This window comes from Stenella coeruleoalba (assembly GCF_951394435.1).
Source record: "Stenella coeruleoalba genome assembly, chromosome: 14".
NCBI lineage: Eukaryota > Metazoa > Chordata > Mammalia > Artiodactyla > Delphinidae > Stenella > Stenella coeruleoalba.
In genome coordinates, this window is record NC_137160.1 from 88034528 (window position 1) to 88061629 (window position 27102).

Below are 27102 nucleotides of genomic sequence, written 5' to 3' on the forward strand. Positions count from 1 at the left end.
CGTGCATGCATGCCTCGCTGTGCAGCATGTGGAATCTTAGTTCCCCGACAACAGGTCAAACCCACGTCTCTTGCAGTGGAAGCACAGAGTCTTAACCACTGGACCGCCAGGGAGGCCCCTGTCACTTGTTTACACGATCTGCCATGCTCTGCAGTGCTGACCCCGGGGGTGGACTCACCTTTGCTGGAGCTTGTCTAGGGAGGACAGGAGAATGCGAGGTGGGCTAGATCTCTGGGAGGAAAAGGGGAGGATTCACACCTGATGGCCTCAATTGATTCCGGGAAATAAGAGGTGAAGTCAGTCTGCGCAAAGAGCCCTGGGGAGAGCGGTGCCTGATGTAGGAACCTGTTCTTCCAAACATCACCCCACACACACACCGTGAGCACTGATGCCTGCACAAGGGCTCTACTCTCCTGTCCAGCCTAGGCGCTGCCCCTGCCACTCTCTGCTTCAGCCCCGGGTCCCACACCCTGAAGGTCAAGGTCTTGGTTGCTACAATTAACCCCTCTCTCTCTTGCATATCACTTCTTCTCCCTACATTCATTTCCCATTCAACACAGAACAAAACCAAACTCCATGCGTCTACATTCCCCCCAGCTCTCCCCCAAGCTCCCTGCTCTCTGCATAACGAAGCTCCACTTCCCTGAAGCCCTTCAGCAGCCACGTCCATGCTCCCAAGCCCAGGGGTCTCCGCCCCCCATGCCTTCCCAGCAGCATTAACTCCCTCCTCTCGAAGCACGTTCCTCCCAGGATTCTGGGTCGTCATGCTCTTTATTCTCTCACTGTCACCCCATCTCAGTCTCCAGGGCTGAATTCTGCTCCGTGTCCAATCCTCTCACTTGGAAACACCCTAGTTCTCATCCTGGGCCACTCCTCCACACCCTCTCCCTAGATGATCTCATGCCTACAGCTTAAGTACCACCAATCCTCGGATGCCTTCCGAGTTTCAGATCACCAGCCCCTCATCTCTTGAGCTCTGGTCTCCCATATTCAACTGCCAACTTAACTCCTTGACTTCCGTGTCTAACAGGCGCCCCAAACAAGCATCACCCTTGATTATCCGCTTCCAAACACACTGGCCTCCGAGCTCTCCTCCTTGTGGCCAACGGCCTCCCCATCCACCTGCTGTCCTGGACCGAACACCTGGCTGCCATCCTTGCCTCCTCTCTCTTCTAGCCAGGGTCCCTCCAAGAAACAGATTCATGACAGATGGTTTAAGTGAAGAGCGTTTACTGAAAGGGCTACTTTCAGAGAAAGGTTGGGGGAGATACATGAACAACGGATGCTAAGGAGGAGCCCAAAGACCTGTAAGAGGATAAAAGGAATTCTCAGAGGCCAGGAAAGCTGCATCCCTTCATGGTGAGAAGCGTAATCAGGAAACTGTAACTGAGCAGGAACCTCCCACATGTCCCCACCTCTTGTCTGTAGACAAGCTTTAGCCTCCCAGGCCTCCCCCCAGTTCCCAAGAGCAAATTTAATCAGAGAAGGAGGAAGTGCAGAAACAAACAAAAGCAATCGAGCAAGACAAAACGAAAACCGTTCGGCCATAAAACAAAATCAAGGGCCTTTAGCTCCTCCTCAAGGGCTACAGATAATATCCTGAGCCGCATCCTTGAGTTATTTCACAAACACTGAAATGCCTACCAGGATGACAGCATGCTGCCCACAAGCATGTAGACCTCAGAAAGGTTGGAACCAGAAGGCTGAGGATGTTGGCTCCCGATCACCTCCCCACCAACCAATCAGAGGTATGTGCACGAGCTGATCACGTACCCTGTGACCCTCTCCCTCACGCTGTCTTTAAAAACCCTTCCCTGACAGCCAAAGCCAAACTCAGGGGGTTTGGGTCCTTTGAATATGAGCTGCCCGCTCTCCTTGCTTGATGCCTGCAATAAACACCACATTTTCCTTCACCACCACCTGGCGTCAGTAGACTGGCTTAACTGCGCGTGGCGAGTGGACCCAAGTGTGGTTCTGTAACAAAACAACAAAGCTGCCGCTAAGGTATGAATGTCTGTGTCCCCTCAAAATGTGTATGTCGACATCCTAGTGCCCCAAGTGATGGTAGAGGGGTTTGGGAGGTGCTTAGGTCATGAGGGTGGAGCCCTCAGGGATGAGATTAGTGCCCTTATACGAGACCCCAGAGAGCTTCCAAAGGACACGGCGAGAAGTCTGTGACCTGGAAGAGGGCCTCACCCAACCTTGCAGGCACCCTGATGGTAGACCTCTAGCCCCCAACACTGAGAAATAAATTTTCGTTTGTAAGCTACCCTGTCTGTGATATTTTGTTATTGCAGCTTGAGTGGGCTGAGACAACCAAGAGAGAGGTGGTTCTGAAGAAAGGTGGGAGCAGTGAAGAAATACCCTAACCTTTTCCTCCTACTAGTGCTTCGCATTGGACAAACTAGTCAGAAATCAGAGAGTCGGAGGCTGGATGATGTGGTCCCAGGGGTCAGCCTCTGGGGGGTAGAGCAGGAGGAGGGCAGAGGAGGGACAGAGGTGGCACAGATAGAGAACAGCAGGCCCTGGTACTGACCTCAGAGGGCCCAGAAGAAAACAAAAGCCGAGGCCGACTTGAGAGCAGCCTGAACCGTGAACACGCTGCCTGCTCTCCTACAGATCCCTCGGCAGAAGACGAAGCCCTCCTGGATCAAGGCGGTCAATTACTGGATGACCACTAACCTATGCAGACAAAGGGACAACCCTCAGGAAAGTAGGCTTAAAATAAGGACAAGAATTAAGGAAAAAAACTGATAGCCACACACCATAGAGTGAGACCTCACAGATTCAGCCTAGGCAAGTTACTAGGCAAAGAAACAAAGAAATAAACTGAGATGCAGCAGCAACAGGCCTTAAGTGGGAGATCAGGATGCGGTTAACAGGTAAATAATGCAGAGACAATATATTATCTAAAAGGTCCAGTTTGAGACAAAAGATGATGAGATATGCAAAGAAACATTAAAATGGGACTCATACTCGGGAAAAAAGCAAGCAACAGACATCTCAGTGCCCCCAGATTTTCAATGTAGCGAAGAGTTCATAGCAACTATTATAAATCTGAGCAAAGAACTGAAGGAAACTATGCTTAAAGAATTAAAAGTATGACAGTAATGAGTCAACAAATAGAGAGTCTCAAATGGACAGAAACTACATTTCTAAAAAAGACCCATTTGAAAAAATTATAGAGTTGAAAAGTAGGATACCTGAGATGAAGAAAAATATACTACAAGGGTTCCACAGTAGATTCAAGGTGGCAGAAGAAAGAATCAGTGAACCTGAAGTTACAGCAGTAGAAACTACCCAATATGAAGAACAGAAAGAAAAAATATAGTAAGTCCCCTACATACAAACCTTCAAGCTGCAAAGTTACAAAGATGCGTACGTGTGAGCCGTCAGCGTCCGGCGTGAGTGCAACTGCAGGTCGCCCTCCGTCTGCGATGGCTGAGGGTCCTTCAGCTCTACCATCTCCCACCCCCCTCCCTCCTCCAGTCAGTAACTCTTCCTACCTGTTCACTCGATGCCAGCCCCTGTGTGCCAGCTGTTGTACGGCACTACTGTACTTTTCAAGGGACTGCGATGTAAGATTTAAAATGTTTTCCTTATTTTTTGTGTTGTTTCTTTGTATGTATTAGTTGCATGAAAAGTATTATAAACCTATTACAGTACAGTACTATGTAGCCGACTGTGTTAGTTGGGTACCTTGGCTGACTTTGTTGGACTTACGAATAAATTGGACTTACAAACGCACTCTTGGGACGGAGCTCATTCACATGTAGGGGACTTACTGTATTGAAGACAAATGAAGTGACCCTCAGAGACGTGGAGGAGAGCGTCAAGGACACCAATATACATGTAAGAGGAGTGCCAGGAGAAAAGAAGAGAAGGAGCTGGAGAAAATACTTGAAAAAATACTGGGCAAAAGCTCCCCAAAATATTCAGAGATCCATACCTGGACCCCTCATAATCAAACTCCTGAAAGACAACAAGAAAACCCCGAAAGCAGCAAGAGAAAAATGACATCTGATACAGGGGAGCATCAATGCCATTAAAACCCAAACGATAACAGCTCAGTGAAACAACGGGGAACAGAAAGCAATGGGATGACATATTCAAGGAGCTGAAATCAGGAAAGAACTGTGAACCAACAGGTCAACGTCCAGAGAACGAGCCCTTCAGAACTGAAGGTGAAATTAAGGCATTCCCAGATAAAGGAAGACTGAGAGAATTTGCTACTAGCAAACTGTCTTACAGAAATACTGAAGGAAGTCCTTTTAGCTGAAATAAAATGATTCCAGACAGTGATTTGAATCTGCAGGGAGAAATGAAAGGCACCAGAAATGTAAATCGGTGTGTTAACATAAAAGGCGCTGCAAAGACAGCTTTCTCTTAACTTCTTTAAGTCACAAGATTGTGCGAAACAATCATTTTACCCAGAATACACAAAGAACTCTTACAACTCAAAAATAAGACAGCCCAATTTTTAAAGTGTACAAAAGCTATAACGGATCTTTCACTAAAAAAGATATATGAGTGGTTAACGAACACATGAAAGGATGTGCAGCGTCATTAAACGGTGGAGAAATACACATTAAAACCACAGTGAGATAGCACTCCACACCCACAAGCATTGCTATACTAAAAAAGATAGTCGAGACCCAACGTCAGGACGCGGAGAATCTGGAATCCTTACCCATCACTGGGGCGCGTGTTAAATGGTACAGCACTGGGAAAACAGTCTGGCAGCTTCACATAAACTTCCATATGACCCAGCAATACCACACCTAGGAACCTACCCGAGAGAAATGAAAACAGATGTCCACAGATATATGCACACAAAGGTTCATAGCAGCATTCCTCGTAATAGCTAAAACGCTAAAACTGGAAATAATTCAAATGTCTGTGAACTGGGGAATGGATAAACCAAGTGTGGTCCACCATAAAAAGCAATAAAAAGGAACACACTACTGATTCAAGCTACAAAATGCATGGCCCTCCATTACATTATGCTAAGTGAAAGAACGCAGATATCAAAGACTACGTACTGTATGACTCCAAGTATTCAATACATGAAACGTCCAGAAAAGACAAATTTATAAAGAGAAAGCATGACCAGAGGCCCCTCGTGCTGGGAGCGGGAGGCAAGGATTGGCAACAAGCGGACATTTTTGATGAAAATGTTCCGAAGCTGGAAGATCGTGATGGTCACACAAGTCTACAGATTCACTAAAAATCATAGCATTATGCAGTTATGATGGATGAATTCATGGTAAATTATACCTCAGAGAGCACTTAAGGGACTTCCCTGGTGGCGCCGTGGGTAAGACCCTGCACTCCCAGTGCAGGGGGCAAAGGTTCGAGCCCTGGTCGGGGAACTAGATCCCACATGCGCGCTGCAGCTAAGGAGCCCACATGCTGCAACCTAAGACCTGGTGCAACCGAATAAATAAATAAATAAATGGCACTTTTAAAAAGATCAAGGTGTGGCAGGCAATACACTCCTATCACCCCAGGCCTTCGGCCTCTGCCCTTTAAGCAAACTGAGACCCTCCCCTCCCCCCCCACCCCCCGCCTCACTGCACCCAGGCCTCCAGGACAAGCCAGGGGCTCAGAGTTCCACGTCTGGGGAAGCACAGAAAGACACGGGTGCCGGGAGCTACGTGGACCAAGTCTTGGTCCTGCAAGACCCAGCCCTACGACCCAAGGCCACCCCAGCTTGCAGACGGGGACTTCTGGGGAGCTTTGAGCCCAGGGGGAGCAGATCCCCTCTGGGCACATGGGAAGCAGCTGGAGAGCTCTGTCCACACGCGGCCATTGTCCTCAGCCTCCCGCCTGCCTCCCTGGCCACACCCCATCACTCGTATCTTTGCTGCGGGGTGTCACGGTCCCCCATCTGGTCTACCCGTTACCTGTGCTCTGCACTTCAGGCAGCCTTTGCTGTCTGTCCGCCCGCCCGCCCCCCCCCCCACCCTGGGTACACTGGACACTGAGACCCTCAGCTGGATCTCCGTCCACAGTCTCACCCGCTGCCTGGCCACCTGGCCTCCGCTCGGCAGGCGGGACTGTGTCTGCAGCTGCTCCTCCAGGCTGTTCACTATCACAGGCCTCCTTGCTGCTCTATCAACACCGAATCCAGTCATCTCACATCGTCCCAAATCTGCCCTTGGACGACAGGGCCTGGACCTGCCCAGGAAACTCCATGACGAGCCGGAAGCACGACTGGCACGGGGACATAGCAGCAGCGCTACCGCCGTGCCAGCCGCTGTCTCCATAGGGGTTTCTGCCCAGGAGCGTTCTCCACAGTCTCCTTCCAGAAGGACCAACTTAGGTGAGGTAACCGTAAACCTCAACTACAGTCCGGGAAGGCTCTCCAGGACTCCCACCCTCTGTTCCGCAGAGGAGGGGACCGAGGTGTGGGGAAAGAATATTGCCTGCACCCTATGTTCACAGCAGTACCATTCACAACAGGCAAGACATGGAAGCAACCTAAATGTCCATCAACAGAGGAATGGATAAAGATGCGTGTGTACACACACACACACACACACACACACACACACACACACAATGGAATACTACTCAGCCATAAAAAAGAACAAAGTAATGCCATTTGCAGCAACATGGGTGCAACTAGAGACCATCATATTAAGTGAAGTGAGTCAGACAAATACCATATTTGTCATAATACTTATACGTGGAATCTAAAATATGACACAAATGAACATATCTACAAAACAGAAACAGATTCACACACATAGAGAACAGACTTGTGGTTGCCAAGGGGGAGGGGGTGGGGGAGGGAAGGATTGGGAGTTTGGAATTAGCAGAGACAAACTAGTATATATAGAATGGATCAACAACAGGGTTCTACCGTAGAGCACAGGGAACTATGTTCAATAGCCTGCTATAAACCAAACTGGAAAAGAATATTTGAAAAAGTGGACATTTATGTGTAACCGCATCACTTTGCTGCACAGCAGAAATTAACACAACACTGTAAATCAACTAGACTTCAATTAAAAATATATACATCGCCTGCCATTTCAGTAAACAGTGAATGTTGGCCACTCTCAAGCCATCACCCCTGTGGCCGCCCTGACTGGGCACCCTGAGGGGATTCAGGATGGAGAAAAGCAGCACACTGGCCCTAGACAGCTAAGGTGCACATCCAAGGTATCACTTCAATGAGCCCAGACTCCTGCATCTCCCATACATAGAAAAGCACTAAAATCATTACGCTGAGATGTGTCTGTTTTTGTGATTAGCAGCAATCTCCTGATGTTCGACTACTTGTTTTGTTTTTTGATTTTTTCCAACTAAAACTCCTATACATCCTGGCTACTCCCCGACCTCTTTGGAGCGGCCCCTCGGAGCGATCCGAGAGGCCGTACCCCGGGCTTACAGCCTCAATAAAGACACCAAATAAAACATCTCCACTTTTAGGTTGTGCGTTTTTCTACAGTCGACAGAGGTCACAGGCCCGCCGGCTGAACCTGCCGACCCACTGCCCTCGCTCACCCGGACCACGCTGCCTTTTCTGGAACTTACCCCTTTCTCACAGGCCGGCCCTTAACCGTTTTCCTGGTTTAGAAACCTGCTCGTTCAAGGGAGGCAAGACCGGAAATGACGACCGGATGTTGCCCGAGCGGCGACGAAACGACGGCCGTCTACAGCCGTAGACGTACGTACACGGCGTCCTCTCCGGAGGCGTAGGTGCGTCTTCAGTCCGGCGGCAGCTCGGACGCGGGCCGCCTCCGCAGAGCGCGCCGTCTCGTCCACATCACACCCTGCGTCCAGTCTTAAGCAAGGCGGGCCCCGGCGCACAGCTGTGCGGCGTGCGCTGCGCTCTGGAAACCAGGCGGAGACGCCCCCAGGCCTTGCTCGGCTGCCCTCCAGAGGCCGGGCTTCGCCCTCGTCTCCCTCTGGAGTCCGTTCTCCCTGAGGCTCACCGTCATGGCCCAGGGAAACGTGCTGCGTGTTAGCCGAAACAGTAGCCTCAGTTGTCACAGGGGTTCTCGCCAAGCGCACGAGTCACAGCCAGGAGAAGATACAGACTGACCCCCGGCCTGCCCCCCGACCCTGACCCCTGAACCCCCGGGGGCCCGGCCCCCTGACCTGGGGGTGCCACCCTTTAAACCTGCGGAAGGATGTGGGCTTCGCTTTAGGGAAGAAATTAACAACAATTCGTTGGAAGAGGTCCCGGAAAGGACGCGGCCGCTGGTTGACTCGCAAGCCAGCCCCCGCCCCGTCCCCGGATGTCCGCTCTACCCTCCGGGGCCACCGTCGACAGAGCAGGTGTGGAGACCCTGGCGCGGCGTGGGTGCCTGAACCCTGGGAAGGCGTGTCTCTCTGAGCTCTGAGATGCGGCCGGCGGGCGGTGACCTTGCCCCTCAGTGCCCCAGACAAAGCCTCCAAGGGAAGCTGAACGGCCACCTCCCACCCGGAGGGGCTGCTTCCCCGCCCTCTGGGTACCTTTCCACCCGGAAATGCCCAAGGGTGCGAACCCGAAAACTCCATTCAGGCGATAAGCTTCGTATTCTTGAAGAAGCATAGACAAAGGCACTAAATTACTGAATGTGCACATCAAGACTGCAGCTTGAAAGGAAAGTCCCTGCGAAATAGAGGAAAAGGCAGTTACAGGTCACGTGTCGGGGTCCCCCTCCATGGACTGATGTGCTCCAGGACTAGCTTATTTGTCTTTTTTTTTTTTTTTTTTTTTTTTGCGGTACGCGGGCCTCTCACTGTTGTGGCCTCTCCCGTTGCAGAGCACAGGGTCGGGACGCGCAGGCTCAGCGGCCATGGCTCACGGGCCCAGCTGCTCCGCGGCACGTGGGATCCTCCCGGACCGGGGCACGAACCCGCGTCCCCTGCATCGGCAGGCGGACTCTCACCCACCGCGCCACCAGGGAAGCCCCTCTTTCTTTTTTTATATTCTGGATTTTGAACATCACTTTCCAGCATGGTTAGAATTCAGTAAGGGTTATGGATTAAGGAAATTCCACCTAATAAAAACTAAAAGAGGATTAAGGAAAGTCTAGAGGCTAAATAACTCAGAATATGGGGGGAGGGGGTCGCCCTGTTAATAAATGTTCATGAGAACCTGTCAAACTGGCAAAAGCATTCAAAGCCAAAACCCCTGGATTGGCCGTTGTTGTCAATAGCAAGAATTCAGGTGGGTTCCTTAGTATGTCCTGCTGATATCTGAGACACGAACCACAGAAGCTTGTAATAATAACAATAGTAATAAATAAAACAGTCAAAAATTTATCAAAAACACCTAAAATTATTAACTCACATTATATCATTACACATAATGGCCAGAGGTGATTTTCATAGTAGAATTTATTAATGGATATGCAATAAAATATCTCCCCAAAAATCTTTACAGAAATGAACACGAGGCAGAAAGTAAATATTTCTTTTTTGGTTCTCTGAGATTTTTTTTAATGTAAACATGAAATATTTGAAGAAATGATAAAAAGTAACAAATGAACCTGTATATGCATTTTTAAAAATCTCATTTCAAATAGGTACATGAGGCTTAGACATACAAAATATGTTACGTGATGGATGACTTAAACACCTAAGTACAAATCAAAAAGCACTTCCATATCTTCAACTAGAAAACACAGATTCAGTAAGTGCTTCAAATCCAGAAAGAACGTCTTGAAAAAATACAGTAAGAATTATTATGAGAGGTGGGGACTAAAAAGACTTAACTTGAAGGGAACAGTGGGACACAGGGGGAGCACAAAGTTCCTCTGCACAGGGACATAATCATACAGACAAATGTTTGGATGTACAAAAGTTACATTAATACAAGCATGATCTCTAGAAATTTAAATATCCTTCAGGGCAAGTCACACCTTCAACTTAAGCACAAATCAGGGAGCGTGTCCCACTGACAGGCTTTTTAAAGATTTAAGAAATATATATGCTAGAGCCAGGATACTCCTATAGGAATTTGGACTACACAGTGATGACCAGCAAGTAAATAAAATGCATAAATACAGACTTAAGCCTAAGCTAAGCAGTTAGATGTATAAAGTATGAATGAGTGAAATTCATAATTGTACTGAATAAGGAACACAGTTTCTAAACGGTCCAATATAATTCACACAGTTTGCAGTCAAGCGTATCTATATCAGTTTTCAAGCCAATGTTAAATAGTCTTGTGCTTACACAATCACATACAGAAGTAACAAGAGTTAACTATATTCTGAGTATCCTTCACATATTCATTTAAGATTTTGACGAGATGCTATCTTATAGATGTCCATTCACTAGTAAGATTTCATACATTTTACAGTCTAAAAATAAAGCATATTATACTAAAAATAATGAGTAATAAAAATGTTAATTATCAAAGATTCCTGTAAACTTTGGGAATTAACTTTTAAAGTTCAGCAGAAGAGTAGGTACTGAACAAGAACATTTAGGTGATCTGTACAACGGTTGAAATTTAAAAGAATTACGTAATGTCTGGGAATAATCCCCTTGAGTTTAAAATTTGGTTTTATCACCATCTTAAATTGAGACTTTATCAGTGTTAAACAGGGAATCACAAACCTTATTTTGTAATGAGTAAAAGAAGAGACCATTGTCTTTACAGTGCAGTAACTAATTTATTATCTTGGGTAATGACACAGCTAGAAATGGAGCTGAGTACAATAATTGAGCTTTTCCCGCAGGGTGCTGGGCGCATTTAAACCTTATAAATCAATTTTAACAGAAGGCACTACAAAGGCTTTTGGGGGAACCTTGCAACCAATGTCTTCTAGGCCGAGGGCAAACTTTGTAAACAACTGTGCAAAAATGGCTCTAATATCATGAACCTTCCTATTTCTTTTAAAAGGCAATAGTTAATATATAAAATTGGAGTAAATTAAGATGTTAATATATTAAACAATTTATAAACATTTAAAATTATAGATATCTTACAAAACAGCTCTGTGATAATAAAAATAATTTTTGCAAACATAAACACAAACACAGTACAAAAACGTCTCAATCAGCATGTTAGCTGGGAGAGGGAAGAAAGTCTTAGACCTCACATCGAAGAGCTTCATAACATAAGACATTCCTAATTAAACCTCACATACATTTTTAACACTGAAATATAAAAAAAACTGAAAATTTCAATAATTCCTTATTTTAAGGCCACTGAAACCAGTTTCACATTGTTAATTTTTCGTGGTGTGTTACGTAGAGTCCGAGGATGTCTGGGTTAACTCATCACATCCATTCTGCTTTTCTCACCAAACAATACATTCTGTTGCGTTTTCTCCTTGAATTCACTAATAAAAAGTCAGCACTCAATGCCACGTGTCACAATGTCTAGGATTCATTCATGAAATGGGAGGAGGCTCATTTGCTGCAGATGTGGTCTGACTCCAAGGATAAACGGCTCTTGGGACATGGTTGCTATGACAATGTTGTTGCCAGGATAATTCCAAGGATCACAAGCAAAATAACTACGCAAATAATAATGAACATCATTTTCTGCAAGATAAAGAAAAACATTTATTAATTTGCAAGATATCAAAGGAAAGAAATCACTAACGTCATTTCCTAACAAAATTCTCCTGGAATTTGAGATGTTTAAAATACAAGCCCATCATCAAGAAAGAACCCCTACAGGTCATAGAAAAGGGAGGGGTGGGGAAGGAAAGTTCCAGAGGCAAAGCACTAAGTTATAGACACATGTATATTAAATGAATTTAATAACTTAAAATACGTATTATTAAGACAACAACTATTTACTCCTGGAGGTAAAAGGCAATGTCTACTTGACACCATGTGGGGTCTTCATGAACACGTTCTATTGATCACAAGAAAATCCCAAACAGTTATTTCTTGGATGCGTTGTACATCTTTTTAAAACTTTAAATGGATTTATTTCTCACTTGCTGAAAAAAATCTTATTTATACCTTTTTTTACATTGAGGTGTGATACAAGGAAGAAATCAACAAGCCATTAACTCGGTCTCCTGCTGCATCCGGGGCCCAGAGCAAGGCAATATTAACAGTAACTTTTTGCTGTCTATTAACAAGCCCTCGCACAGCTGAAAAGCTAAACAACCTTTGGCTTAAGAAATCTAGCCTCTCCGGGAAGCCCGTCTGGCCTGCGGGAGAACAGGAGGAATTCACGAAGATGAAAGGCACACCACGCTGTCTGACTTCCAGTTCTCTTTGTAAACAGCAGAGATTCATCATTTTAAATTACAGTTACCGAACTCATGGCACACTTTCATCTGAGAAATCACAGCTGCTCAAACCGGCCAGCTCTGCATCGGTATTAGCCTGCCAAGAGCGCCATCGATTACTGCATGAAGGGGAGCACGGCCGGGCCCCTCGGTAAACCTTCACGTCCATTATGCAGAACCCCGGGACCACTGCCTTCAGGACATCATGCCCTCAAACTTCCTGTTGCTTGTTAACATTACGGCATTTCCTGGAAAGCGAGGACGTGGTCCCGACCATGTTCGCATCGTCCTCACGTGTCTCTCGGGGAGCCTCTCTCAGCACCTTTCTAGACACACCTTTTTCCTTCAGCCTATCACCCCTCCTTTCCCACTGGCATCGCCCTTCAGCTCCAGAACCTCCTCCACATGCCCCTGTCAACCTCACTGCCCCCAACCACCTTAGAGAACCAGGAGACTCTGACTCTCACTGCCGAGTCTCTGGGTAGCACGTAAGTGCGTGCTTGCTTCCACATCTGGCTTCCAGAGGTGCTCTCCTGACTTCCACGATAGCTGAGCTCCTGCACTCTCAATGCCATAGATTTAATGACCATTCTTGCCCAATAACCTGCTCACAACTCAAGCCAAATGCCTGGACTTCTCCTTGGCCCACGCACACCCCTGGGAGTCAAGCCACCACCTACTACACGTAAATCCTGGGCCACGTGTCCTCTTAGCAGTGTCGTTGGATAGAAAACCGGGCACCCTGGCCTCGCTGCAGGGCTCCAGGGAGTAGGATTCCCTCCACACAGGCCTACAGGCCCCGAGGAGGGCTGTGCCGAACTACCTGCTGCAAGAATAGTTTTTCAAAAGTATAATTAAAGACACCAACCACTGCGTTTGTGTTTAAAAAAAAAAAAAACCTGTTGGTGTGCTGTCTGATGTGCTTCTTATTAATGAGCGTTGTTTTGTGTTCATTCGTGCTTAAAGGCATGAAGGTACACCACCGGGCCAGGCCCAGGGCACACAGCAAAGCCCAAGGCTCCCAGGGAACCCTGCTGGGAGGAGCCTGCCCTCGTTCCACCGCATCACCACAGCATCCAATCTAAAATTAAGTTTATCTTTAGTGGAAGCACATCCAACTAGCCATATTATGGCCACTAGGAAAAGCTAAGAAAATACATAGTTCATAAAAAATTATAAAAATAGTTTTTAAATACCATCATTATTAATGAAGGGAAATCACATATACCACTTTTTCAGCAGACGTAATAGGAAAGCATGGAAGGATACATGAACATCCTGCCTGATGAAAACAGAGAGCCTTCCTTCCTTCTGCCTTCTGAAAAAGTGGATCGCTAACAAACTCAACATCCCAGAGCTTCTAACGGGAACTACCTCGAGTGCAAGGTGGTGGCTCATGTGAACGCTGGGACAGTAACTGCAAGGGCCCCTTGCCTGTGGCGGGTCCTCAGTGCACAGATGCTCACGCTGAGAAACTCCTCGTCTTCTCTTTAAGAAAGTGCCAAGTGTCTACCAAGCCAGCAGTTGCTTTCACGATAAAATAATGAATTCATCGAGGACCACTTGTCACAATCTAGATATAATTTTAATCACAATGATCACGCCAAACAAACGTTTTAAGATAAATAACTGGTATGTCCAAATTTAATACACCAGGCAGCATGCTAACTTAAGAGTTAATGCAAGAAGGATGATTCCAAATGCATAAAAAAAACGGAGGAAAAACACAAAATCTACTGAAGTTTGGAGAGGGGTGATACTCACACAGAAAACAAAAATAAAGATACTCTAAATAAAGAACTGCATATCTTCTGTATTCCGAATCCTTAAGAATTAACAGGCATGCTCACTCAGCACAAGGTTTCTCTTTAATGCGGCCACATTTACAACAACCTAGACGCTGACAAATGGAAACAAGGGAGACGAAGTCTTTCAATTCCACTGAGTGTTCTTCACAGCTCTCGTTCCATTCCCTCTAATTCCACAGTAAAATGATGAGTAAATAAAGAGAGTTCACAGAGCAACTTTCGGCTGTTGCACTTATTGAAGAGTTAAAACTTAAGAGATAAATTAAACATTACAGTTTAGTTTTTTAATTAAGAATTAATCCTCACTGCTAAGGTTATTCCACTAATGAAGGGCTCCTTTAAGAAGGAAGCATCCTCCCGGACCAAAAACAGAAGACTGAAGAGTCAGGGGCTGCCGCCTGCGCCGCTGTCACATTTAGTAACAGAGGCAAACCCAGCCGAGGCTTCGAAACCACCAGGGAGACGACCCTGGTTTAGAAGTGCAGGGCCGCCCGGCCTATGCTGGCTCTCGGCACAGAAGTCAGGCAAACGCTCCGCTGGCAGCCTCTCATTGCTTTCCAGTAGTTGTTAATTGGGCAAAGTACCACCATTAGCTAATTGGGCGAGTGAACAAGCAGATTAGTTGAGTTACTTACTGCCGCGCCGGCAGGGAGGCATGCACGCTGACGTCAGCCACCACATCACGTGCCAACTGATAAGCCAATAATTAGAGCAACCACAGCCACCAGAACTAGTGACACAGCAACAATTATCCACTTTTTCTGTCAAAGAAAAGCAAGCCGATTACATCGTGGTTAATGCCACACCGCCGTGTTAGAGGACATCATTCATTTAAAATCAAAGACTCTACTGGAATTCGTTTTAAAATCTAAGTTATGGGACATCGATTAATTCTGCTTGACAACTTTCAGTTCTCATAAAGACGGGTTTTTAATTTAATGAGGTCAGACTACTTGGAGATAAACTGTTATAGAACTCGAAATATTAGGTTTCATCAATGAGAAAGCTGCATGACCACATTCTTTCAGTAAATTTCTGATGGACTGAGACATACAGCTGATTTTTTTTCACGTATACAGAGCTATGTAGCCAGGTCAGTGAACTCAGAAATCAGTTATCTATGTAATAAGCCCCTACACTCTTTTCTTTCTTGTTTGTTTGTTACTGGCCGTTAAGTCCTTCACTGCCCCTGCCACGCCGTGTAAAACAAACCACACTCCACTAGGGCCGTCTGGTCTCTCAGGGGCTAACTCAGCTGCCCCGGGAATGGAACCAGGACACCAGGAGAGGGGAGGGACGGCCAACATCTCAACAACCACGCACCTAACAGCAGAGGGAGAAGCTGAGCAAGCTGTGTGTGGTTTCAGATGCCAGGCCTTGAGTCAGAGAGATGGTAATAATTTTTGAAACAAAACATCACGTTCTGACCAGTGGCCACTCCAGGTAGCGCACTGCTCCCAGCCACCTGCCAGAACGAGGCTTGCTCTGCCGGTTCAGGATAAGACGTATCCCCCGACCACCTTTTATCTCTGTAAAACCAGGGAACTTCTCATGGAAATTTTCGTTGGACTGACGTGCTGTTTAGGTCATGGAGAAAGGAAGGGAACTGCCCTTTTTTAATGATTTTTTTTAAGTGAAAGTCCATTTCGTGCCTGGACCAGCCAAAGCACTTCACACGCGGACCTCATCACCTCACTTTACTTTAAAGGTCAATATTTCAAAAGGTGGTAACACAGAATTATGTAAGAAACCATGTCTTACGTCTCAGAGATAATTAACACTCAGATATTCCCAAGAAAAAGCAGGGTGAGATGCTTTGCAGGCTGACATTAAAGCCCAGACGTGCATCTTATTTGAGACCGTCCATGGACCATTGTTACGGGTAAATCCGCGCTCAGAATCTGACTATGTTTCCTGAACGTTTTGAAACTCCCTCTTTACAAGGAGTTTTTGAAACTCCCTTTTTTGCCATCACATTGGAAACCTCCCCTGACTGGCACTGAGGCAGCCGTCTCCCAGCAGGTGGGAGGGTGACAGGCCCTGAAAGCACGGGTTTGGTGCTTCGTGTTGCTCCTTTCCACACTGGAGAGAAAGGGACCAAGAAGTAATGGGTGAGGTCACACAGTGAGACACAGTTTTCCAGTCCCTGAATCAGAACTTAATTCTGTGGTTTCGCTGTTTTCTTAGAAGAGCTTTCACTCACACATGACACACGTTAAGATTCAGATAAAGATACTAAAACTCATTTACAAAGCTTCAACGCGAGTGCTATGTAACGTCTTTGGTCCATGGTCTCAAATAATTCTCGTCTTTCCTCCAAACCAAAGGATTAGCAAATAACGTAAACAAAGAATAAAGTGTTCACTGCATAAGATGTGTAACCAATGGTTTTTAGAACTTCCAGTCCCATGAGTTTCGTTATGTCCCTCCACATAATGGCCCAAGACACAGAGAACTCTGGAATTGGAACCCATGCAACTGAGAAAAGCAGAGAGACCGACTTCGGCTGCAAAGGGTTTTCATTACTTAAAACCAACAGGGTTCACAGTCAACATAACTTATCTGATAAACTTCAAACGTTTTAGCAAAAAGAATTACTTCAGTTTTCAAATGAAACATTAATGTAACAAGTTTTCATTTCTTGGAATACCTGTTAAGTGGGCTTGCATCGATGTACGCACACTCAAAACCAAATCCAGAGAAAAACGCACTTTAATTCTTAAGGACCAAACTCACCCTTCTTGCTTTGCTTTGATATTTAATAGCTTTTTTCGTTTCTTCTTTAGCATGTTCTACATAGTCTGTGGCATTCATAACGTTTTTTTCTATGTTGTTGATCATTTCACCCTTAAAACAGAAAGTTTCAAACTTAGGAGATACTTTCAAATGACTTAATTGTGTATCTTAAGACAGCCACAGAGCAGCAGTAAAGTTTCCACAGGAACATAACGTGCGTGTAATGGACACCGAATTTTTTTTCACATTTACGAAAAGATGAGACCATTATTAATGTACAATATGCAGAATAATCAAAATCCAACTTATACTATAAAAAGAACAAGAAGGGATGGGCAACAATGCTGATAACTGAGGGCGTATCGTGTAGACTGAGATATGCTTTAACGTGAGAACACTCCTTAAAGATGGGCGCAGTGAACGGGACGCGGCTAGCTTTAGGCTAAGCGAATATTTACGATTATGCACGTACATATAGTGGACGAAGAATGACATCTTTTCTAATGGGTAGAAGATTGCTGCAATATCTTCAAAATACAGTAACCTCAGAATAGCTTACGGTGGCCACTAAGTTGACTAAATTAATGAGGTGCATCCAGTGAAATGTGGGGTGACAACACATTACCTGGTCTTCTGTCCACCGGCAGACACAATCTGCAGCAGTGAGTGGTAAAGCATTGAAGAATGGCGCACAGTTAACTTACTCATTCACACGTGTAAACTTACTAGTAAGCTTTGATTAAACGCACATGTTGAATTAGACGAGCCAATATAACGCGGCACTAACAGACTTCTAAAAGGAAACAATGGAACAAAGCTAAGAACACATCGATTTTTCTAATGGCGGCTAATACATCTGACATCGAATAATCCTAATTAAAAGCCCAAGGCGCTCTAAAATCTTTAGTAATAACAAAACGAATCACTGATTGTCTTATTGTCTAACTGGTTTCCTTCCTGAAAACAAGAAGCTGGTGGCAGCCAGACTCCCAGCTCTCCCCCTTCTGCACTGAGTGGCACACCGGCCCTCCCAGCAGAAGGGGTGAGCTTGCCCCGTCCCCGCGCTACACTGCAAATGCACCGCACTGCAGCGCTGCACACATTTTTATGACAAGGTTCCTCAAAGTAAACACTGTTCTTCAAATGTTAGTGGCGATGTGGAGGATGAACCTGGCACCTGGATGGACTTCCCAGTGATCCTTACATAACCCAGGCAATGAGAAATAGGCCAGTCAGACTCGAACCTTCTTAGAGGACACAAGAGATCCTGAAACCAGCCTCCGCGGGAGCGAGGACGTGAGTGTGACGTGAATCCTAAGATGACTTGGTATGAATGCTCCCCCTTCACGGGGCGGTCAGCTGAACTCAATGGCCCACTGATCAGTGAGTGACCGAGGGCCGGCCTCACGCGCTTGCAAAGTCACGGAGGACCTCATTCAGCATCACGAGAGGAAGCGCAAGCACAGCCGCAAACCCAACTGGAACCACCGGCTTGTGCTTCACACTGAATTTTCTGTTTTCAAAAATCTGTATCAACTTCCTCAGCTCCTCACAGGGTCTCCTCACGCCGGTGGTACTAGACACCGCGTGGCAAGTACAAGCTTCTAGTTACGTCACAGTGTATCCCCTTTGGGGCTTATTCTTTCATACATTTCTCCCAATTGTTACTCTAGTATATGGTCCTTACAGAAAACTTGAAAATACATATATTTTAGAGAAGAAGACTAAAATTCCCATAGTCCCACTGTTATTATAGTGCTTGGTATATTTCTTTCCTTCTGTGAGTACTGTTTCATGCAGCTGAGTTCATGCCATATATACATACACACAGGAGTAGAAGGGCGTGTGTTGTGTACATATTCACGTTTATACATACACGTGTAAGGTTTAGTATCTCCCTCTTATGTCAACTTGAAATTCTGGCACATAACGTTTACATATTTCATTCAAAGTCCTCCATGAACAAAGACGATGTTGCCCGTGGCTGCCTAACAGGCTGTCCTACGGACACACCACACATAACTCACGTAAACCAGTCCCCCACTGTTGAAAGCTGAAGCTGTTTACAGCGTTTCAGTCTCACGTGGCAAAAACACTACGACTGCTGAATTACGAGACCGCATCCAGAATACTGGCTTTCTCAGGTATACTGGAATCAAACGTAAGATTTTACAGAAAACAGCTCTCTGTCTCGGAGAAGCAGAGACGTGTGTGACTACCTGAGTCTCAACGAGCACGGCCATGTCCACGAACAGCTTGTGCAGCTCTCGGATGCTGGTCTCCAGCCTCATGATGTCTTTATGACGCAACTCAATTTCATTGAGAGCCTGTCTAGTAATCTGTGAATCCGATATAATCTTTGAAAAACAAAAACAGAAGAGAAATACTAATGAACTTACGATTGCTCTGCAAGTTAAAGAAAAAAAATCATCTGTATATATACAAACACACAAGGCCACAAAGCCACCTGCATACTCACGTCCGACGTGAAAATGGAGGGATTCCCACTTTCCAGCATCTCTTCTAGTTCATCATCAGTGGTAGTTTTTCCAGCTAAAATATTAACAATTAAAAACTCCATTCAGAATGCAGCAATATTTAAAAATGACTTTTGCACCCATAAGTTAGCAACTAAAATCTGAGTTGTTAATATTTTCAACCAATGTTTTTCTAACCTCTCCAATGTATTTTCTTAGGCAAATATTAACGATGAGAGAAATTAACATAAGCCTAAGAAGTAGGAAGAACTGGAAAACACTCATGAAAAATCTTGATTGGAATGACTAATAAAATCCAATTTTAGTCTGAATAAGGAACAACTATAAAAACGAAACTGATAATACATTCTGGCGTATCAGTTTTCCTACAAGTTTAACTCTGGCTTATAGGAAAAGGGGGTAAACTAGATCCAGCATATGTTAAAGGCACATAATAAAGACTGCAAAATTAGCATCAGAGGCTCTAATACTTTCTGTAGTTTGGGCGTTAATACTTTTCCTTGAGTTAAATGTAGTAATGCTGTGTATGAACAGGTTCACAGAAGTTTGGAAAAACCCAATTGAAACATCATCATAATTAAAATATCATTTAATGTGAATATTCACAGCAGCATTATTCATAATCACCAAAAAGTGGAAACAACCCAAATGTCCATCACCTCATGGATGGATAAACAATGTTAATGTGGTCCATCCACACAATGGAACGTGATGCAGCCGTAAACAAGGGATAAAACACTGGTGTTTGCTGGAGTGTGGTTGAACCTTGAAAAAACTGTGCTAAGTGAAAGAGACCAGTCACAAGAGACCATATGTTGTACGAGTCCATTCATGTGGATGCCCCAAATGGGCAAAATTACAGAGACAGGAGAATAAACTGGCAGTAGCCTGGGGCTCAGGGGAGAAACGGGAAGTGCCCAACAACGGGCACCAAGCTTCCTTCTGGAGTGACTAGAACGGTCTAAAATTGATTGTGCTGATATACTAAGAACCACTGCACTGTACAAGTTGAGTATCATCCACATGGCACAGCAACTAAATCTCAATAAAGATGTTAAAATGTCATTATTTATTTTGGGGGGTTGCGTTGGGTCTTCGTTGCTGCGTGTGGGCTTTCTCTAGTTGCAGCGAGCGGCAGCCACTCTTTATTGAGGTGTGCGGGCTTCTCATCACGGTGAGAAGGCGTGTGGGCTCAGTATTTGCGGCACGCAGGCTCAGTAGTTGTGGCTCGCGGGCTCTAGAGCGCAGGCTCAGCAGTTGTGGCACACGGGCTTAGCTGCTCCGCGGCATGCGGGATCTTCCCAGACCAGGGCTCGAACCCGTGTCCCCTGCATTGGCAGGCGGATTCTTAACCACTGCGCCACCAGAGAGGTCCTAAAATGTCATTTAATGAGGTTCACGTTTACGGCTGCTCCCCCCTCCCCAAGCCGTGGGAGACGCAGAGCAGCCCCAGTGGAAGGTGCACCCACAGGGGGCTTGTGTCACAGCTGAGGAGCCCTGATCTTCCGTAGTGGGGAGTAAGCAAGGCTGCCTAACCTTTATTCAGCAAGCAAACTGCCTTCCGCCCAGAGGGAACCACGAGCCGCATCTTCTAAGGCTGCCTGTTACACAGACAGACACCCGCGGGAGAAAGCCTGGAGCAAAAAGGCAGCGAGTGTCTGCTCACCAGACATGCAGAACCGCGAGACCCACAGGGAACTGTCCCCTGAGATGGGGCAGGAAGGGTTGGGGGACACAAAAAATACAGGAAGAGATGACGGTTGAGAGTCTTCCAGGTCTCATTAACGCTCTACAAGTAATCTAAAGTCCACTCACCTAGAACTCTCTGAAGGATTTAAATGAATAATAGGTTGGTTGATTCAATGACTAGGAAGCTATGAAAGCACTTTAGGCTTACATTATTGACCAAAACAGAGATGGAATTACTTTTTTGAAGTTACATACTTTCATGTCAGACCCTAAGGAAGAAAAATATGTTTTTAACAGAAATAGCACGTTCACTGACTCACTTATTTCTAGCTGGCGCTGGATCCGGCCTTTGCTTCGCTCCCGAAATAGGGTCTGTGCTTCGTTATACGCGGTCATAGCTTCCACAAACTGTCGAGACAGCACTGAATGCTTTTAACATAAAAAAGATAGATCAATACACACTGGTCATTGCTTCTATTAAAAGTGATACATAAAAACATTACATTATAGAGATTCAAACTATCTTTCCTTCAAATGGAAAATAAGATTAACAGCAACTTACTGTATAACAGAATCTATGCTAAGAACTTTACATGCATTATCTTATTTGATTTTCACAGTAACCTTACTATACTATTACTATCCCTCATTCTATAGAAGTGAAACCGTCATTTCAAGAAGTCAATCAGTCCATAGCTACAGGCTGACTGGGTCAGGCTGGCACCCAGGCAGACTGTCCCCAGAGCCTGAGCACATAATCCCCATTTGTCAGGTAGAGTTAAGTGGACTAAATTCCACTTTGCTGCACCATAAACCTATAGACGGTGAGGATTTTACCATGAACACTAAAATGACTGAGATAATTCTTTGCTCTTCAGAACAGAATTCTGCTGTTGGGCTGAATACACTTTTTTTCTTCATAATCTAGAGAGGGAGTCTATAAATACGATGCCTTTTTTATGCAGAAATGCTGAAAGAACTAATGTGATGGTAAAGATGAAATTATTCTGAATTTGGAAGAAGTATGAAGACCTATTCTTCAGCATTGCTTCAATCCAGACACGGCCAACAATCCAACCTGGGTTCTGCGTATCCGAAGGTCCACTGACGTCCGGTTCCCGCTCTCATCCTGATCAAAACTCTGTTCAATAGCTAGAAACAAACAGGAAAGAGTTTTTTTTTTTTTTTTTTTTGCAGTACGCGGGCCTCCCACCGCCACGGCCCCTCCCACTGGGGAGCACAGGCTCCAGACGCGCAGGCCCAGCGGCCATGGCCCACGGGCCCAGCCACTCTGCGGCATGAACCCGTGTCCCCTGCATCGGCAGGTGGACTCTCAACCACTGCGCCACCAGGGAAGCCCAAGAGTTATCTTTTAAACTAAAAAATGAAAGGTTTTCAAGCCTAACCTCAAATGTATTTTCTTATCTTTTCAACTCCTAGTAAATTTATGAGTTTTGGTAATTGTCAGTTGCTGATGATATCAGAAAATAAAACCAGATGTTACAGCTTCACATTTCAAAGCAGGCAACATGAATCTGATCAAGTTTGGAGAATTTAACTGTCAATCCACAGGAAATACAGAGCACAGTGTAACCTGTTAAGTGACATTAAAGGGGTGAAATCAGCAAAACTCTGCAACATGGCAACATATCAACCAATCGCAGGATACGGTCCAAATAAGGAACCCAATTCAAACAAACTATTAAAAAAAAATTTTTAAATAAAAAAATAAAAAGATCATTGGGGAAGTGTGAATTCTGACTGGATATTTTATAATAAATAATAGTAATTAATGTGACTTAGATATAATAGTAGTATTATAGGGCTTCCCTGGTGGCACAGTGGTTGAGAGTCTGCCTGCCGATGCAGGGGACGCGGGTTCGTGCCCTGGTCCGGGAGGATCCCACGTGCCGCGGAGCTGCTGGGCCCATGAGCCATGGCCACTGAGCCTGTGCTCCGCAACGGGAGAGGCCACAACAGTGAGAGGCCCATGTACCGCAAAAAAAAAAAAAAAAGAAGAAGAAAAAATAGTAGTATTATAGTTGTACTTGGGGGAGAAAAATCCTTCTCTTAGAAATACACACAGAAAACTATATGCTGATGAAGACCCAGATGTCTGGGATTGGTTGTGAAACCGGCTGGGTGAGGGCCACTGGGACCTGCAGAGCTCAAGGGCGTGGACACGAGGCTTGTGGTGGTGACCCCCTCCCCCGACATACGTCTGAAATTCTCCTTAATAAAGGTTCATTTTGATCTTCAGAAATATTCTTGATTTGAATGTCATTTTGTAAAAATTAAATACAGTCTGTCTTTCTACCACACAGAGAAAACCCACGTCTGTTTCGGTCCCACAGGGAAGCTGTGGACCTCCACCCAGCACCGTCAGCCGAGATGAATCTACGAAAGGTTCAAAGGAGCTCACCGAGTACGAGGGCATTCAAGAAGAACCCAGCAACTCATGTCAAAGGCTAGTCGCCTTCTCAAATATCTGCAGTTTAGCCCCAAATGTCATAAAATATAACAGATTAACAATTTATAAGCGAGTGCTAACTCCTGTTGGGCACGAATTAGTGCTTCACTCTGAAATTTAAGGGTTAACAGCCCTTAGGTTTAGCTCCTCGTTTAAGAATTCTAGAATAATGAGGAACTTAAACAAGACTTACTATTCCAAGTACATACAACTTATTTTAAAGCGGTCACAATCTTAACTTTTGAAAATGTAAAAGAATAAAAAGTTATAAAGAAGAAAATAATAATTACCCACATCCCCACCGTCAATGATTACATGTAATCACAACTTTACACTCACACTTTAACTTGGTCCGAATTTTATTAGCAGTGTTCTTGATTTCTTTGTTCAGATCTTCAAGTTCTTCTTTTATTTCTACAAAATTAAAAAAAAAAAGACATGAGTTATAATATCCAACATCAGTGTTCAACAAACTTAAACAGAACAGTATTCTTGGTAAATAGTCATTTGTTTGTTTCTTGAGAAAAACTGCTGATCACCCCAGTGGTTCTCAAAGTGTGGGTCCTGGACCAGCAGCTTCCGTTATCAGGTGGGTGTTTAGTAGAAATGAAAATTCTTGGACTCCACCCCTGACCTACTCACAGGAACTTCACTAGATGGGCCAGGACTGTGACTTAACAAGCCCTCCAGGCAGCTCTGGTGCACACCTAAGTTTCAGGGTACCTAGTTTATACCAATTAATTGATGACACAGTTCCTTGAACCCAGTGCTGACATCTAGACCTGAAAAAGGAAAGCAGAAATGTAACCATATTCTGGGAGGAAAAAAGCCTCCACGTGTTTGACTTCTTTCCTGCTGTCCTCTCTCTCATCAAAGCGGGCTCCTGGCAGGAGCGTGGGTTCCTGCACCGGGGAAGGCTGAACTCACACCCCCAGAGGCCCCGCCTCCGCGTGCGGGGAAGGAGGGTCGGGGAAGGGGTCCAAGGGGAAGTGCGCGTGGAGCAGGTCTGTGCGGGGTCCACCCAGTGAGGACACGACGCACCAGTCGGGGGACAGCCGGGGACGCTGACCAGCCGCAGACACATGACTGAGGACTGAGAGTGCTGGGGACATTCCAAGGGCTCACCTCTCTGGATAAGAGAGCCCCAGGGTTGGGGGTCACTCAGGACGGAACGCCTGGACCTGCCTGCTAACACAGGTGCGCAGGGGCTCAAGAGGCGTTGCGACGCTGAACCCTTCAGCTACAGAAGCTGGCCATGAGGCTATATTTGATAACGGCAGGATTTCAAACCTCCGAAAACAAGGGCAATATTGGGAACTAGGTCATTCCTATGAGTCCTCCTGCTGAGAATAAGCAGAAGAGCTGGACGTCATCAACCTATAAAGGCAGCAAAGAAGACTCAAAAGAAGGAAACCCAGAGAAATGAGCCCAGCAAGGGAGCTGCTTGAGCCAGAGGCAGCCGAGGCCTTGAGAAGCCAAGGAAAAGCTGAGCTGAAGCTAAAGACCACATGCTGGAGAAAGGGGAGCCGCAGGCCCAGATCGCCGGTGCACACGGCCAACCAGCAGAAATGTTTAAGAATCATCTCGTAAAAAAGAAAATACTATCGAGAGCAACAGCCAGCTCTACCCACCACCAGTCGCTCCCACCAGGAAGCTTGCCCAAGCCTCTTACATAGCCTCATCCACCACAGGGCAGACAGCAGAAGCAAGAAGAACTACAATCCTGCAGCCTGTGGAACAAAACCCACATTCACAGAAAGACAGACAAGATGGAGAGGCAGAGGGCTATGTACCAGATGAAGGAACAAGATAAAACCCCAGAAAAACAACTAAATGAAGTGGAGATAGGCAACCTTCCAGAGAAAGGATTCAGAATAATGAAGATGATCCAGGACCTTGGAAAATGAATGGAGGCAAAGAGCAAGAAGATGCAAGAAATGTTTAACAAAGACCTAGAAGAATTAGAGAGCAAACAAACAGAGATGAACAATACAATAACTGAAATGAAAAATACACTAGAAGGAATCAATAGCAGAATAACGGAGGCAGAAGAAGGGGTAAGTGACCAGGAAGACAGAATGGTGGAATTCACTGCCGTGGAACACAATAAAGAAAAAAGAATGAAAAGAAAAGAAGACAGCCTAAGAGACCTCTGGGACAACATTAGATGCAACAACACTTGTTGGGAGCCAAGAAGTTTTCGCCATTAGAAGATGGCCGACACCCTGCTTCTCTTCCTGATTTATGAGATAGAAGTTCGCGCCTAAAATGAAAGCCCGCGCACGCAGCACCAATGATGATTAGCCAAGTACTTCCCTCATTCTGAATCCCGCCCCCCTTTCTCTGCAGTGTATAAATACAGCTACCGCAGCAATAAAAGTTTGAGGCTTGATCAGGATTCTGTCTTGCCTCCATTCTTTCGCGTCTCCTGCCCTTCCCCCTTTTTTCAACCCCCACAGGTTCCTCCTCGGACTCACAAGGATTTGTCCTGCTGGTCGGGACTCCCGGGGACGCCCGGGGCCGTACACAAACATTCACATTATAGGGGTCCCAGAAGGAGAAGAGAGAGAGGACCCCAGAAAATATGTGAAGAGATTATAGTCAAAAACTTCCCTAACATGGTAAAGGAAATAGCCACCCAATTCCAGGAAGCGCACAGAGTCCCAGGCAGGAAAAACCCAACGAGAAAGACGTCGAGACATATAGTAATCAAACTGACAAAAATCAAAGACGAATAAAAATTCTTGAAAGCAACAAGGGAAAAACGACAAATAACATACAAGGGAACTCCCATAAAGTTAACAGCTGATTTCTCAGAAGAAACTCTACAAGCCAGAAGGGAGTGGCACAGTATATCTAAAGTGATGAAAGGGAAGAACGTACAACCAAGATTACTCAACCCGGCAAGGATCTCATTCAGACTCGATGAAGAAATCAAAACCTTTACAGACAAGACAAAAGCTAAGAGAATTCAGCACCATCAAACCAGCTCTACAACAAATGCTAAAGTAACTTCTCTAAGTGGGAAAAACAAGAGAAGAAAAGGACCTGCAAAAACAAACCCATAACAATTAAGAAAATGGTAATAGGAACATACATATCGATAATTACCTTAAACGTGAATGGATTAAATGCTCCAACCAAAAGACACAGGCTCGCTGAATGGATACAAAAATAAGACCCATATATATGCTGTCTACAAGAGACCCACTTCAGACCTAGGGACACATTCAGACTGAAAATGACAGGCTGGAAAAAGGTATTCCATGCAAATGGAAATCGAAAGAAAGCTGGAGTAGCAATGCTCATATCAGATAAAGTGGACTTTAAAATAAAGAATGTTACAAGAGACAAGGAAGGACACTACATAATGATCAAGGGATCAATCCAAGGAGAAGATATAACAATTATAAATGTATATGCACCCAACATAGGAGCACCTCAAGACATAAGGCAACTGCTAACAGCTCTAAAAGAGGAAATTGACAGTAACATAATAATAGTGGGGGACTTTAACACCTCACTTACACCAATGAACAGATCATCCAAACAGAAAATTAATAAGGAAACAGAAGCTTTAGATGACACAACAGACCAGATAGATTTAATTAATGTTTATGGGACATTCCATCCAAAAACAGCAGATTACACTTTCTTCTCAAGTGCGCACGGAACACTCTTCAGGATAGATCACATCT

The 27102-nt window shown here is 45.3% G+C and overlaps 1 protein-coding gene and 1 long non-coding RNA gene across 5 annotated transcripts in view; both read right to left on the bottom strand.

Moving 5' to 3' along the window:
* The window catches only part of LOC307196787, a 46925-nt gene extending 38557 nt beyond the window's left edge, over positions 1 to 8368 (bottom strand). Inside the window, exon 1 of the long non-coding RNA XR_013831224.1 lies at positions 7546 to 8368. This is a non-coding gene — a long non-coding RNA (uncharacterized lncRNA). The remainder of the gene's footprint in view (positions 1 to 7545) is intronic.
* Positions 8369 to 9321: 953 nt separating this feature from the next.
* STX2 (syntaxin 2) overlaps positions 9322 to 27102 on the bottom strand; it is a 45848-nt gene continuing 28067 nt past the window's right edge. For 2 of the 4 annotated variants that reach the window (XM_079943403.1, XM_079943406.1), the window contains exons 4-11: positions 23744 to 23818; positions 22013 to 22086; positions 21255 to 21363; positions 19227 to 19300; positions 18967 to 19104; positions 16748 to 16858; positions 14647 to 14772; positions 9322 to 11499 (exon numbers count right to left, since the gene is read on the bottom strand). In XM_079943403.1, coding sequence (XP_079799529.1) covers positions 14692 to 14772; positions 16748 to 16858; positions 18967 to 19104; positions 19227 to 19300; positions 21255 to 21363; positions 22013 to 22086; positions 23744 to 23818 — 662 coding nt within the window. In that variant the 3' untranslated portion in view covers positions 9322 to 11499; positions 14647 to 14691. The remainder of the gene's footprint in view (positions 11500 to 14646; positions 14773 to 16747; positions 16859 to 18966; positions 19105 to 19226; positions 19301 to 21254; positions 21364 to 22012; positions 22087 to 23743; positions 23819 to 27102) is intronic. The other 2 variants (XM_079943405.1, XM_079943404.1) reach the window with 2 other exon arrangements.